Here is a 15493-nt window from a genome sequence, read left to right on the forward strand (position 1 = left end):
CAACATCAAAATTTTAGAAATAAGATTTTTCAATTAGAAGAAAATTTTTCTAAGCGGGGTCGCCCCTCGGCAGTGTCTGGCAAGCGCTCCGATTGTATTTCTGCCATGAAAAGCTCTCAGTGAAAACTCATCTGCCTTGCAGATGCCGTTCGGAGTCGGCATAAAACATGTAGGTCCCGTCCGGCCAATTTGTAGGGAAAAATCTAGAGGAGCACGACGCAAATTGGAAGAGAACCTCGGCCTTAGATCTCTTCGGAGGTTATCGCGCCTTACATTTATTTTTTTTTTTTTTTTTTAAACTGGACGAAGTCCTACGGAGTTTTGAATTTTTTGCTGTTAATCCTGACCTTGGAGTCGTTATGTGTGACAGGCAATTGGCACAATGGCGGTGGAGGAGGACGGCGCGTAGTCTCTCCTCTGGTTCCATACGGCGCAATTGGCGACAGAACAGAAGTCGGTGGTTGTGCTGACATACGGGGCATCGATGGGTGTTTTTAATATTGGCTCGGACCATTTTGGTTTGAACGACTTTTATCTAAGAGAAGAAAAAAGAAATAAGAAAAAAGAAAGCTGAAAAGAGAGAATTGGTTACTTAGGGATTTCGATAGGTAGTAGGACTAATTTAACTATTGGCCGTGTAATCATACCACGGGCTGTGCGTATTTCTACCACCCGTACTCGATTATCTTGGCCTGGGAAAACCTTCACCACTCTACCAAGTCGCCATTCATTAGCGGGTAAATTATCCTCTTTGATAATTACTAGATCGTTAACCTCAAGATTTCGTTGGGGGTGTTGCCACTTAACCCTCTTATGTAGCTCTTTCAAGTACTCTCCCTTCCATCGTTGGCAGAATCCTTGATGAATAGCTTTGAGCTTTTGCCATCGGTTGACGATTGACATCGGTGTTCCTTGATCCTCTGGTTCTGCATTTGCGAGTATGGGGCTTCCAATCAGAAAGTGTCCAGGGGTGAGGGGTTCAATGCAGTCGGGGTTGTCAGACATCGGACTGATCGGTCTCCAGTTCAGACAGGCTTCTATTTTAGCCAGTAAAGTGGATAATTCCTCCATTGTGAATCGCATGGTAGTTGAAATTTTGCGGAAATGGGTTTTGAAACTCTTCACCCCTGCTTCCCATAGTCCTCCCATGTGGGGTGCTCCTGGTGGGATAAAATGCCAGTGGATTTCTTGATGGGCATATGACATAGTGGTATGCCGAGCAGCTTCAGTCATGAAATTCCGAAAGTCTTGCCTTAATGCTTTGTTTGCTCCTACAAAGTTCGTCCCATTATCCGAATACACCTGGTGGGGACAGCCTCGCCGAGATATGAACCGCGCAAATGCAGCCAGAAATGTGGCTGTCGATAGATCGCTTGTTGCCTTTAAGTGTATTGCTTTCGTAGCAAAACAAACAAACACACAGACATAACCCTTCGTTAATAGGCATACCCTGCCCGTATAATTTTTGATGTCGAACGGACCAGTGAAATCGATATCGGTATTAGTGAAGGGTCGCGAGAGCTCCGTTCGTTCTGGTGGTAGTGCTGCCATCAACTGCTCACGTGTCCTTTTCCTGTAGATGAGACAAACTTTGCAATTATTTATTATATTTTTTATCAAATTTTTTAGCTTCACGATCCAATATTCTGATCGCAAAAGTCGTAGCATTAGTTGATGTTTAGGCCACAGGCCTAAATATATCTCCCCCCCTCGTAACATAATTTTCTTCGTTTACTACCACCCACATATGCTTGTGATTACTAATACACACAGCCATGTGTGAGTGGTAGTACGCATGTATCTTAGATTTTTACCGCTGTGAGCCCGCGGTATAGCAACTTTGTTGCCGGGAAACCCAACGAAGGAGCTGTATCTCGGGTTCATCGGCTCATGTCGCAAAGAGGCTCGTCCTCTTTTGATCCAGCAGCCAGCAAAGGTACACGTAATCACACGTCCACGTAAGTGCAAATTTTCATAATTATTATTACATATATCATTTTCCACAACATTTGTTAAACCCTTTCTTAACACTTGTTGTATTTATATAAATAAAAGCACTTTGTGAATTCTTTTTATTAATACGAAATCCTTTTGGTGTTTTTATTTTCTTCCTTTTTTTCGCCTTAACTATTATTTAACAAATACGTGGGTGCGCGCCGTTGCCACCACGCATTTGTTCATGGTCCTTACCGCGCCGGTAAAGAGAACCAGTCACACAATTACAGTCCACTCAACTCTCTAGGCATTAAAGCAAGGAAGCATACCAAACTCGTGAGAATACACAGGAAAAACCAAAAATTTCAACAACAAATATCAGCAATTGTCCATGGTGATACAATTTTCTTGGTGATACCAGCGATTTTATATTCGAAACAACAACAACTGATACATTTTTGGTGGTACCTTTTGGAAACATCCAACAACAATATTTAAATAACATTCGATTATCCGGATCAACACTTTGATAAAAGGTACGTGGTTTAAAAATTTTCCGTGCTAGGTAGGGTTTTCTTTTAATTTCACTTTTACTAAAATTTCAAAATAAAATTAAAAATTACAAAGTGTCTCTTTATATTAAACAGTGCAAGTGATTTTTTTTTTTTTTTTTTTTTTTTCGTGAAGTGAGAAGTTACTTTGTGCAAAATAGAAAAAGGCGCTTAACGCAGTTATTTAAAGTTTGTGCAACACGCCTTGTGACTATCCGGAACAATCCCCCACCAGCGGTAAGATTTTCCGGACACAGCTCGAGGTAGCACAACACTGCTCTAAAAGGTTAACATAACCTCAATTTTGCGTCACTTTTCTATTTTCATCTCTGCAGGATTTATCTGAAAAAATTCATTTAATCCACTGCCCAAAAATTCGAGTTGTTAAGGTTACTTATTCAGAAACCTGTAAATTTATTTAGGCGCACATTTAATCAAATAAAATTTTTTCTCGCATACAAATCACTTGCACTTATTTACACGGGCAATACGTTTGCAATTTAGTTTGGTGCTATAGTACAAAGTGCACTTGATTACATACACATATATTGTTGTTGTTGTTTGGGTGGCCAAAAGGCTTATTTCCTGTTCAATTTTTTAAAAATTGAATTATTTTTATTTTTCACTTGCGGCAATACACAAATCAGTTTTTGACTGATCTAATTTTTTGTGATACAAAAGATCACAGCCCTTGGTTAAATTACCAAAAAGTCCATAACGAACGTTCATACATTTCTTTATTTTTTCACTAACACCACTTTCTTCACTAGCCATTACTTATTGGCTTACACAAGTCATTGGCACATCTGCATTAGAGCATTCTTTGAATAATTACGTGGGTGCGCGCCGTTGCCACCACGAAAATTGCACATTCTTTAAATTAATTCCTAGCTTTCTCGCAAGCTTCGAGGCCACTTCCTCGAGAGATCTCTCTCAAACACAGTCCTTCGTTTCAGTTCATTTTCACTCAATACTCTCTGCAAAGGCAATTAATCAATTAATATTTCAATAAATTTTCATATAATGGATACCTATACACGCCAAGCAGATGCAGTGACGGAGTATGAAAATGACTTCAACGACATGTCACCTTCACAACACAGTAAACACTCCCTAATATACCAAAGGGATGAGTTAAAAACTCTGTGGGAAGCTACGAAGGTGACATACGAAAAGCTCTTAGGTTCATCAGAGCTTGATTCAAAGGACTTATCGGCTATCAAGAAGAAGCATAAGATGTGCTATTTCAGCTTCCTAAAGTGTCAGGCGGCAATAGCTGAGCTTTTGGAAAATTTTGAAAAGAAAGATAAGAAAGTAGATGTCTCAGATAATATGGAATATCATGTGCGCCTGCCAGCATGTGATACGGATATTTTCAAAGGTGACTATATTTCATGGCCGTCCTTTAGGGACATGTTCACTGCCATATATATTAATAATAGTAAACTCCATGCAGTGCAAAAACTATACTATTTGAGGCAAAAAACTCAAGGGGAGGCCAAAGAGATAGTGGAACGGTGTTCCTTAACAACAGACGGTTTCGATACAGCGTGGAAAAATTTATGTGACCGATACGAAAACAAACGTATCTTGGTCAATGCCCAATTAAAAATTCTTTTCAGTTTAAAAGCAGTTGAGAGCGAATGCGGTAGCTCCATTAAAAAACTGCAACGTGAAATAAACAATTGTATCTCAGCGCTTCAATGTCACAAGATTGACATATCAAACTGGGATGCAATTCTAACATATTTGTGCTCCACAAAACTGCCAGAAACCACACTGGCTCTATGGGAACAAACCATAGAAAATAAAACAGAAATTTCAAAATGGGCAGATATGGATAAATTCTTATCCAGCAGATTCCAAACGTTGGAAACTGTGGTAGATATAAGAGGGGATACGGTTTCAAAACCCTCTAAGCCACATGCTTCTCGTTCCTCGGCAGATACATCGTCGAAACGATTAGGGTCCTACCAGGCAAGTGCAACAACAGCCAAACCTACGTGTAAGATGTGCAAAAGTCCTGCACATCGAATTTCAAAGTGTGAAAAGTTCTTACGTTTAACACCCAATAAACGGTTTGAACAAATGAAGAGCAGCCGTGGGTGTATAAACTGCCTTTCTGCTGGCCATTCGGTGACAAGGTGCACCAGCCAAATGAACTGTGCCACATGTCATTTAAGACATCATACGCTGCTTCATATTTCGAATCAGCCAAAACCAACAAATACTTCCGACACTATCGGAGCATCCACCTCACGGGAAGCTCAAATACGACGCAATGCTGAAAGAGAAAACGCTCCGATTAATAATGTGAACTCATGTTTCGCAAACACAAATAAAGGGGTATTACTAGGGACAGCTCAGGTCAAGATTCATTTTAATGGTGTTGACTATTCGGCGAGAGCCCTAATAGACTCGGGATCTGAATGTTCATTCATTACCGAGAAACTAAAGCGCAGAATTAATCTGCCATCCAAACACCTGCATGCCCAAGTTTCGGGCATCAATAATACAATGTCTGCACAAGTAAAAGAAGCGTGCAACATACAACTGCGGTCACCAACCGACCCATTAATCGAGATCAATACGATCATGCTGGTTTTACCACAACTGACAGGGAATCTTCCAACTTGCCGAATAAATGCAATGACTAGGCAAGCATTCCCTGACTTAGTACTGGCTGACAAAAGATTCTTTGTCAATGAGCCAGTCGATCTAATTCTGGGCGGAGACATATACCCCCAAATTATGCTAGGCGGTATCAGGAAGGACGTGCTAAACACATTAATAGCACAGGAAACGGTGTTCGGCTGGATTTTGACAGGCCGGACAGATGCGGTTGATACAAATAAGACCCTAGTTTCATATTTCAATGAGGTCACTTTAGATAAACAATTGACGGCCTTTTGGGAGATAGAGGAAATTCCAAAGAAGAGGAGCATCAATAAAGATGATACTTACTGCGAGGAGCTATACAAATCCACAACAGTTCGGAACAACGATGGCAAATACGTAGTCTCCTTGCCCTTTAGGAAAGAATTTAGCCTAGGCTCCTCATTAAAAAGTGCGTGTTCTCAATTCTATCGCAACGAGACACGACTAGCGAAAAACCCAGTCCTTCAAACGGAATACAATAGAGTTGTATCCGAATATGAAACCTTAGGGCACATGAAACAAATAGGCAATATTTCGCCAGACTCAAATGACTGTTACTTCCTACCTCACCATGCTGTTATAAAGGAGGGAAGTACAACGACAAAAGTCAGAGTCGTATTTAATGCATCTTGTCCTACCACTAATGGCAAAAGTCTAAATGATGCCTTATATCCAGGTCCGATTCTTCAATCCGACCTGACAGTTCTTATACTACGTTGGCGGCTGTTCAAATACGTATTTAACAGCGACATAGAGAAAATGTATCGCCAAATATGGGTCAATGAAGACCAAAGAAAATATCAGCGAATCATATTTCGAAAATGCCCCAAAAACCCAATTAACATTTATGAATTGAAAACGGTAACCTTTGGGGTTAATTGTGCTCCGTATCTTGCGATTCGAACGCTGCACCAACTAGCTGATGACGTGGAGGCATCGCATCCAATGGCAGCAGATATACTGCGAAATTGCATGTACGTTGATGACGTACTCGCCGGTGGACACAGCATCGAAATTGCAATCAAGGCAAGGGACGAAATATCATTGGCATTGCAATCGGCAGGTTTCCCATTGCGAAAATGGACGTCCAACTGCAAGAAAATCCTACAGGGTATACCGAAGCAACACCTATTAAGCGAGGATTTTCTTGAGTTTGAAGACACCAGCATGGTAAAAGCACTCGGTATCAGGTGGAACGCCCATTTCGACTACTTTTACTTCACAGCGAAACCCTTTGACAATAACCACGCCGTAACAAAAAGGTCAATACTTTCTGCGATCGCAAAACTTTTCGACCCTCTTGGCTGGCTGGCACCAGTCGTAATTGTAGCCAAAATAATAATGCAAAATATTTGGTTGGAAGGGACAGGCTGGGATGAAGATGTGTCTGAAACTACTCTACATCGGTGGCAATCATTCATGACGGACTACGAAAAGATCAACGATATACGCATACCGCGATGGGTTCACTACACATTGAAGGACAATGTCGAAATACATGGATTCAGCGATGCCTCGGAAAAAGCATATGCCGCCACTGTTTTCCTGAGGGTACAAACAAAGGATCAAGTCTTCACCAACCTGTTGATGGCCAAAACGAGAGTAGCCCCGGTCAAAACCATATCATTGCCACGACTGGAACTCTGCGGCGCAGTCCTACTTGCAGAAATTATAGAGTCGGCCATAGAAAATATGCAACTTTCAAACATTAAAGTAACCGTTTGGACAGATTCGACTATAGTACTGGCATGGATCCGAAAACCACCATGTTCGTGGTCAACGTTCGTGGCACATCGAATAACTAAAATCATCGATAAAGTAGGAGACAAAGTATGGCGGCACGTAGACTCCGCGTCAAATCCTGCAGATTTGGCGAGCAGAGGCCTCTACGCTTCGGACCTAATCAACAATTCTTTGTGGTGGCAGGGACCTTCTTGGTTACAAGAAGACAACGAAAATTGGCCAACACAAGAAGAAGATTACAATGCGAATATGGAGGAAAAGAGGGTGAAAGTTCATACAACTTCGGTCAAAAATGACTTTGATATTCTAGATAGGTTTTCCGATTTACCAAGGGCCTTGCGGGTTATATCCTATATTCTTCGGTTTTTCCAGAATACGCACCCAAAAACTAAATCCTCCTTCAAAAGGGATTCTCATTCGATCGCTCCTGACGAAATAGAAAAAACAACGCGAAGATTGATAACAATATGCCAGAGGCAACATTATCAAGAAGAGTACGCAAACTTGAAGTCAGGAAACCTAATAAATGGGAAGAGTGAGATTTTACCCCTGAACCCATATATAGATGAAGAAGGCATCATTCGAACTGGGGGGCGGACTGGGGCATCGAAAGACATGTCCCATAATGAAAGTCATCCCATTATTCTTCCTTATACTTGCAGGTTATCCAGACTTATAGTCCAATCCTCTCATGAGACCACCCTGCATGGAGGGAACCAGCTGATGCTACGTCATATCCGCACTCAGTACTGGATCCCACGCGTTAAAGTCATGATAAGGTCGGTTATCCACAACTGTAAAGTCTGCACTATTTACGGGAAGCGGACGCAAACGCAACTTATGGGGATCCTTCCGAAAGAGCGCACCACCTTTACTAGGGCCTTCACTAACACTGGGGTAGATTTCGCAGGACCATTCGATATAAAATCCTACCGAGGGAGGGGATGTCGAATTTCGAAAGGATACGTTTGCCTGTTTGTCTGCTTTTCGACGAAAGCCATCCATCTAGAAGCGACAAACGATCTTAGTACCGGGTCCTTCCTAGCTGCCTTCGCCAGATTCGTATCCAGACGAGGCTGTCCAAAAAACGTTTACTCCGACAATGGTACTAACTTTGTCGGAGCTTCTCGATCTTTACGATCCGAGTTTAAAGCATTTCTGCGTGAAGCAAGGGACGGAACGTTGACTAAATATAGCCATCACATTATAGAATGGCATTTTATACCGCCAAGCGCTCCTCACATGGGAGGTTTGTGGGAAGCGGGGGTAAAAAGTTTTAAGACCCACTTTAAAAAGCTCGCGTCCGATCATAAATATACTCTCGAAGAGTTTACAACCCTCTTATGTCGAATTGAGGCCTGCCTCAACTCGAGACCTCTAAGTCCCTCATCCAACGACCCTTCCGACCTGGAGCCGCTTACTCCAGGCCATTTCCTCGTAGGCGGGCATCTTTTAGCTCCACCTGAACTCGACTGTAGTGAAAACCCTGCCTCCATTGTAAACCGATGGCAAAAGATGAAAGCCCTTCATCAAACCTTTTGCAAAAGATGGAAATCGGAATATCTCACCGAGATCCAGAAAAGGTATAAATGGAAACATCCACAATCCAACGTAAAACCCGGGGACCTAGTCGTCATAAAAGAGGACAACCTACAACCAAACGAGTGGAGAATGGGGAGAGTCGTCAACACACATCCAGGTTCCGATAACCGTGTACGTGTTGTTGACGTCAATACAATTAAGGGACAAATTAGCAGACCAATCGCGAAACTGGTACTACTTCCGCCCAACGACAACGAAAATGAACTTTAATAGTCCACATTCCTCCATCCCAAATAACCCAGCTCTCGTTCACCCCGAACGAGGCCAACACACAAAAAAACCCGCTCTCGTTCACCTCGAACGAGGCCAACATACAGATCACCCAGCTCTCGTTCCCCCGAACGAGGCCAACACAACCTAACGCAGATTCACTATCTGCCGCAGAATACAATTGAATCATTTTTTTTTTCTCTCCTCATTACAATCTCCAACTGCCTTTCTACTTCGAAGGCTAAGTTTAGATTCAAATTGTCAAAAAAAAGAAAGGTTTAAAACTGGTCAATTGAAATAATAGCCTTCCAATTGTTGAAGTAGTTTGTTATAAAAAGAGAAAGCCTTAAATCATCTTCATGGTGTCCAAACATAAGACAATCTATTGCTTTCCTCTACATGTCAAAATGGCACTACTATATGTCCTACTTATTGCGCTATTATTGGACAATGGACTTTGCGAATGAACACATTGCGCACTGACCAAATAGAGTAAATTGTGGATATTTTGGCCGATGACAAAACGAAAACAGATACTAGAGTTTAAGCTATTTGAACATCAAAGTACATAGGTCTATCGGCGATTTCGTTGGAGCTTCATAACTCCGAAAAATTATGTCTAGTTCCAGATTTGTACTCAATTTTCTTGCTATCATGAAAGCTAAAACGACCCAGAGAGCTTACGTTAATTGACTGTAATTACAAATATTGTGTTTAAAAGAATATTTTTTCTTAGAAAATATAGAATAGTATATTACTCTTGCAAGTTGCCTACCCACAAACCAGTAAAGATACCGTGTTCCATCTGGCCAGCACCATATACCGCCAAGAAGAGTATATGAGGGAACTTTTATTAAGAGCTTTATGATGAATTGCCCTTTACCTAATTGTTTAATCACCAATTAAGGACGATCGAATGTAGGTTAGTACTTTCTCATGCAGTACCCTTCATATGGTACATTGGCAACACCTGTTTAGAACGATGACAATTTTCGGAATGGGAATGTTGAAATATTTTTCATTTGCTTCTTTATTATTCAATTCTTAGGCAAATTTCAATAAAAATCCTTTTCCAGTTAACTTCTTTGTGGATTATTACTATTTAAATAACGAAAAGACGGGTAATCACAGACAATACTAAATATTTGTGCTGATGTCTTGAATTGACTTTAATTAAAAGTAAGCCAGATTCCTGACTAAGGAGTGATTGAATGAAGAAACAGCATTCTTGAATCGATGATTTAAAACTTCAAACGATTTCACACTTTTAAGACTCTGGTTTCAAAATTAACTATCTAACCTAATCGCAGGGAGATGTCTTCGGCGTAATATAGCAAAACTTCATTTCTTGTATTTTACTAATAAATCACAATTACATTAAGATTATGTACTTGAATATTACGCGTAGTTATTTTTATGTAAATGAATCATGATGTTAACAAAAAAAAAAAAAAAAAAAAAAACCTGTATGCTTCATAAAGTGATTGCCTATCTGATGCAGACAGGGCATAGTATCATACTGATGACTTTATAGTTTCCATCTTCAGCTGAATACTTCGAAAAATTAGCAATGATTGGTTGAGGACAGTTTGTTTTTACTCTAATTATAACGAACACTGATAGTTATCTTTCTTGGTGCTTTTTTTAATAGATTTTGTTGTTTGTTAAAAAATTTTTAATTTTTTTTTGACCGCCGAAATATTTTGGATATTTTCCAAAATGAGTGCCTACATATAACAGCAACAAACTCATTTTGGATTAATAATTATGATTACTACTATAAAACAATGAAATGAACATCCTACCACAAAAGGAAAAGCAACTTCATGCTGTAATATACCTGATTTTTTGGCATGCGCCATCTGCAACATTGGCGATTTCGCCAATTCTGGTGGATAAATCTCTTCTACCTTGCGGCGACAAAGGGACGCGTTATGCCAAGAAGTTGTAGATGTCTTCTGAATATTCTGCGCGAAGATAACGACCCAAATCATCCACTGCCAAATAAAGGGTCTCCCTATCGGTGTCAGGATCGCTAGAGGAAAGAAATGAAAAAATTCATTAATAAAATCACGTTTTACTTTCAACTCTTTAGGCAAACTGGTAAATAGCATTCCGGTGCATTTAAGCATGTCAATTCCATTTCAAAGCCATATGCAGCAGCCTCTTGTATTGGTGTTGGACATGTATGGACTGAATTTCGATGTACCATTTGTACACTTATAACAAGTACAGCTGCTCCATATGCCTGCGGAAGCAGACACTTGACTTACCGGTTTTTGGGGTGCTTGAAGCGGTCCACTAGACTAATCTGTCCCACCACATCACCAGCCAGGTCCACTGAACGTACAAGGTCATGGAAGTCATTACAAGCAAACCAGTATCGACTTCTACACCCGTTGGTAACCAAAATGAAAGACCATTCGTACACTGCGGATAACCTGAGACAGATTTGCACTTGGGTAGATTGTGCAGATTTGTTCACTGAATTGATTTAAAAAACCACTAGCATTAGACCAGAACAATCGTATGTCAGGTATATCGAGCACTGATACCACTACCACCACCCCCCAAGATCATAATCATCAATTACCGCACTATTTTCCACACCATAAATAGCTAGTGGGTTTGTATCTGTGACCACTGCTTTGGGGTTGTATAGTTTATTTGCGCTTGGCGTAGCATAACTGACACGTTTACGTTGTGCTTGTGCCAACTCTTTATCACGCTTTGAGTGAAACAATTTGCGTTTAAACTCAGCTAAAGTTTCCACTGTAGGTTCGGCACCATTCAAATTGGCAATACTAAATGCCCACCATTGCTCAACAAATTCAGCAGCGTCATCAATGCGATAACTAACACACAGCTCTAAAGATTTCGTGATAACATCTTCGGTAACTTCGACACCCATTTCCTCAATTTGTGCTTTTAATTCTACACACCTAACAAAGAAATCTGAATATAAATGTCCACAATGTAAAACTGTTTTTACAGTCTATCAACTTTTAATATACACACTCGTACACATACTGGAGAGAGGCCATACAGTTGTTCTTTGTGCAATCACTCATTTGCAGTGAAAGAGGTGTTAAATCGGCATATGAAACATCATACAGGTGAACGGCCACATCGTTGTATGGAGTGCAATAAAGTTTCATACAAGCACTTCAATTACGTACTCATGCGACGACTCATATTTTACCATTCGAATGTTCAGAATGCAATGGAAAAAAAAAAAAAAAAAAAAAACAGCTTGAAAAGCACCAAATCCTGTATGAAAGCCAATTGTGCTCAAAGCAAAGCTGAAACGTTGCCCAACTTCCCCCAGAATATAAATAATAGAACAAGAGGTGTCAAACACAAACCAGTAAAAACATCAGACACAAAACGTAGTGGACGCTTTTCTGGTGGACGGAACATGTGCTCTATTTGTGGGAGTGGGCTGCTGATTACCAGCTTTTTAGGAGAAACTGCTGATTCGTGTGCAAATTTGAGCTGAATATTGGCTACGTGCCATTAGAATGAATTCGAAATCGATGCATCGCCGACAACTAAATAAAGCTTATATTTCCCAGATTTATAGCCAAATTCGGCACCATGTGCACCTACATCCATATCAAACTTGTAAGCTTTATTGCTCTTGTTCAGCAACTAATATTATTTCTTCTTTGTGTCAGCTTTTGATAGGCGTACGAATGCTTGATGGACTGTAATAACTTTTGTTGTACTTTCGTCAATTAGTACTGATTTCACTAATAATTTTGTGTGGTGTCTGCCTTCAGAACACTCTGCTTTTAACAGCCGAACTTGCGTCCGAATCCGCTACACCTATTTCTAAGGAATGTACTTTTGCTCTGCCAAGCACTTTGAATTTCAAAGTCTGTGTATACGTGTTATCTGCATTGATTTCTGCCAGATATACCTGCAAATAAAAGAGAAAGAAAAATTAATTAAGGAAAAAGACTACAACTTCTAGCCTCCATACTCACCACCGCGTGTTTTTTAATTCAATGATTTTTTTTCATTCAGGAAATGGAAAAAAAATTGTAACAAATGTCAAATGTCTACACTTTTCCTTTGACAGTCATGCACGACAACACCGACATTAGGGCTCATGCACAATCATCTCGCACACTACACGTCACGTACTACATGCCGCACTACACATCTCGCACACTACACGTCACGTACTACATGCCGCCCTACACGTCACGCACTACACGTCACGCATTACAAGCCGCACGACATATCAAGCACAACACGCCACACATGTCGCGTATTACATATCTCGACCAATCATTCATTTGGTCGAGATTTAAAATACTTAATTCCACGAATTTCAACATTATCGACAATACACGTCGAAAATAATGTTGAATGGTGGAAGTGCAACTCTGTAATACCTTTTCAGTCAGGTGTCTAACCGTTCCGTGTGGTGGCAGGCCACTTGTTGTGAAAACAAAGTTCACCACAAACCAAAAAATAAATCTTTAGGACTACTTCGGCGACATCTACCGACATAAAATAAATTATAAAATCCCTACAAAAATTTGGTCACAAAACCTAATCACGCCCACGCAAGTGTGACTAGGAATATAACCTATGACCTGGTAAAATGACTAGTCAAATGACGTGGAGTGACGAGAGCGTTTTTGCAGGGATGTACTAGAGGCGCTAAAGCACCAGCCACATCGTATGGTTTCGTGCTAAATCCGTTTTTTCTTCGCATTTATTTATGGCCCTTAATTTTTATTTCAATAAAATGTTTTTTTTTTCTCTTGCGAAAATATATGAGAGATAATATTTTTTTGGCTTACGCCACCCAAACAACATTCCGCCAACCTCAATTTGGGCATGATCAATGATATCAACATTCTTTCAGATCATGACCCGCTACGAAACTCTATTGGCCAAGTCAGAGGGGGGCGCCAGGCGCTTCGACGTCGCCTGCCAGCTCTGCGGTAGAAACCATAGTATGAGGCTCTGCGCTGAGTACAGAAGCAAGTCGCCCGAAGAAAGGTTACGGGCTGTCCTACTACATAAATACTGCCCCAATTGTTTGTCGCCGTTTCATCGCGTTGACAACTGCAAAAGTAAATATCGATGCAAAAGGTGTAACGAGAAGCACCATACTACGCTTCACCTCGAGGACCCACGTCCTGCACGCGCAGAAACCATGGTCGTCGGCGACGACAGCCAATCGGACGACGAGTTGTCGATCCACTTATCGGGACCAACTAAGTCTTGGGCCCAACAAGTCGAGGAGGCAGAGTTGGAAGAAGAAATGGCTAGAGCCGAACAAAACCCCTCAACCAGCAATCTTGGGACGCGTAGTTTTCGGCCGCTGCTACAGCATGAACGGAAGGCGGAAAAGTTCAAGAAAGAACGACAAGAACAAGACAGTTGGCGGCAGCAGGACACCGAACTCCATACCACATCATCGAAGGGAAACGCTGCCCATGGTCGGCCCAGAGCAGCTAAACGCGTAACGAGGCAAAATCGAAACAAAACCGCGCCATATCAAAGTCACGCGAGCAAAGTCGACAGTAGACGAGCGCTATTACAAGCCGTACCAGCCGGCTTCCGAACGGGACGCCTATCCCAGACAACGACCCCATCACCCATCATGCGACCATTTGTGCCCATCGCACCGACTGCCGTCGTACGGATCGAATCGCGGGGCCACTTGCATTTGGTTCGAGCTATAGTCGATCCCTGCGCCACAAGTACAATTGTCGATGCAGAGCTGGTGCGCGACCTACAGTTAGAGCGTCAAGGATCAGGGCAATGCACAATAATCCTTCGCGGGAAATTCGGGTCATCCACACACTTGACCACTCAAGCCAGCATTGTTGCAAGCCACTATCGGTTGAGTCCGCCATCAAATGTAGATCCAAAGATTGCCGCTCCATTCCAATTCATGCGGCTGGCCGACCCACAGTTCTACCGCTCATCGCCAATTCGGCTTACACTCGGCGCAGATATATACGCCGAAATGATGGTGAGCGGAACGCCAGCAACAACAGTTGGCGGTCTCCTGACCCAACCGACCATATTCGGGTTGGTAGTCTCAGGAGCCTGCCAAAAATAGGAGTTTTTCCTAATAATAAGTAATTACAGCACGGAATTTAAAACCACGTACGTATATCTAATAACTTCTTTTCTTTTTCCACAGGAGAGCGAAACGTGAGGTCAACCATCTGGCGTGCAGTGCTTGCAGTCCGCATCTGCACTGCCTTCTTTCATTAGCGCCTTACTGGACGTGCGATCGCGTGGCATCCCTTTCTTTTTAATGTTTTCTTTGTTGCTTACGGCAAGGGGGCCGGTATGTTTAGGCCACAGGCCTAAGCCCGCGGTATAGCAACTTTGTTGCCGGGAAACCCAACGAAGGAGCTGTATCTCGGGTTCATCGGCTCATGTCGCAAAGAGGCTCGTCCTCTTTTGATCCAGCAGCCAGCAAAGGTACACGTAATCACACGTCCACGTAAGTGCAAATTTTCATAATTATTATTACATATATCATTTTCCACAACATTTGTTAAACCCTTTCTTAACACTTGTTGTATTTATATAAATAAAAGCACTTTGTGAATTCTTTTTATTAATACGAAATCCTTTTGGTGTTTTTATTTTCTTCCTTTTTTTCGCCTTAACTATTATTTAACAAATACGTGGGTGCGCGCCGTTGCCACCACGCATTTGTTCAGTTGATTTCCCCCGTGTAGGGAAATCAAATGGGAAAATTTTACTACAAGCCGCGAAAACGCGCAGTCGTATGGGAGAATAATTGGACA

The 15493-nt window shown here is 41.5% G+C and overlaps 2 protein-coding genes across 4 annotated transcripts; one reads left to right on the plus strand and one right to left on the minus strand.

The window, feature by feature from the left end:
• Positions 1 to 1787: 1787 nt before the first annotated feature.
• LOC137243595 (uncharacterized) lies at positions 1788 to 15011 on the plus strand. 3 transcript variants are annotated; one of them, XM_067771456.1, is made up of 2 exons: positions 1788 to 2471; positions 13582 to 15011. In XM_067771456.1, exon 2 carries the CDS (start codon positions 13585 to 13587, stop codon positions 14788 to 14790), a length of 1206 nt encoding a protein of 401 aa, XP_067627557.1. In that variant the 5' UTR covers positions 1788 to 2471; positions 13582 to 13584; the 3' UTR covers positions 14791 to 15011. The 3 variants fall into 3 exon arrangements, with proteins under 3 accessions (XP_067627557.1, XP_067627552.1, XP_067627565.1); XM_067771451.1 differs by lacking the exon at positions 1788 to 2471 and having other exon boundaries at positions 13411 to 14809; positions 14875 to 15011; XM_067771464.1 differs by lacking the exon at positions 1788 to 2471 and having other exon boundaries at positions 13411 to 14700; positions 14875 to 15011.
• On the minus strand, positions 10200 to 12188 carry LOC137243589 (DNA polymerase alpha subunit B-like). The gene is made up of 3 exons (XM_067771437.1): positions 11718 to 12188; positions 10973 to 11654; positions 10200 to 10734 (listed from the first exon to the last, which is right to left on the minus strand). Exons 1-2 carry the CDS (start codon positions 11725 to 11727, stop codon positions 11257 to 11259), a joined length of 408 nt encoding a protein of 135 aa, XP_067627538.1. The 5' UTR covers positions 11728 to 12188; the 3' UTR covers positions 10200 to 10734; positions 10973 to 11256.
• Positions 15012 to 15493: the final 482 nt, after the last annotated feature.

Source organism: Eurosta solidaginis, chromosome 1, assembly GCF_040869045.1.
Source record: "Eurosta solidaginis isolate ZX-2024a chromosome 1, ASM4086904v1, whole genome shotgun sequence".
Lineage (NCBI taxonomy): Eukaryota > Metazoa > Arthropoda > Insecta > Diptera > Tephritidae > Eurosta > Eurosta solidaginis.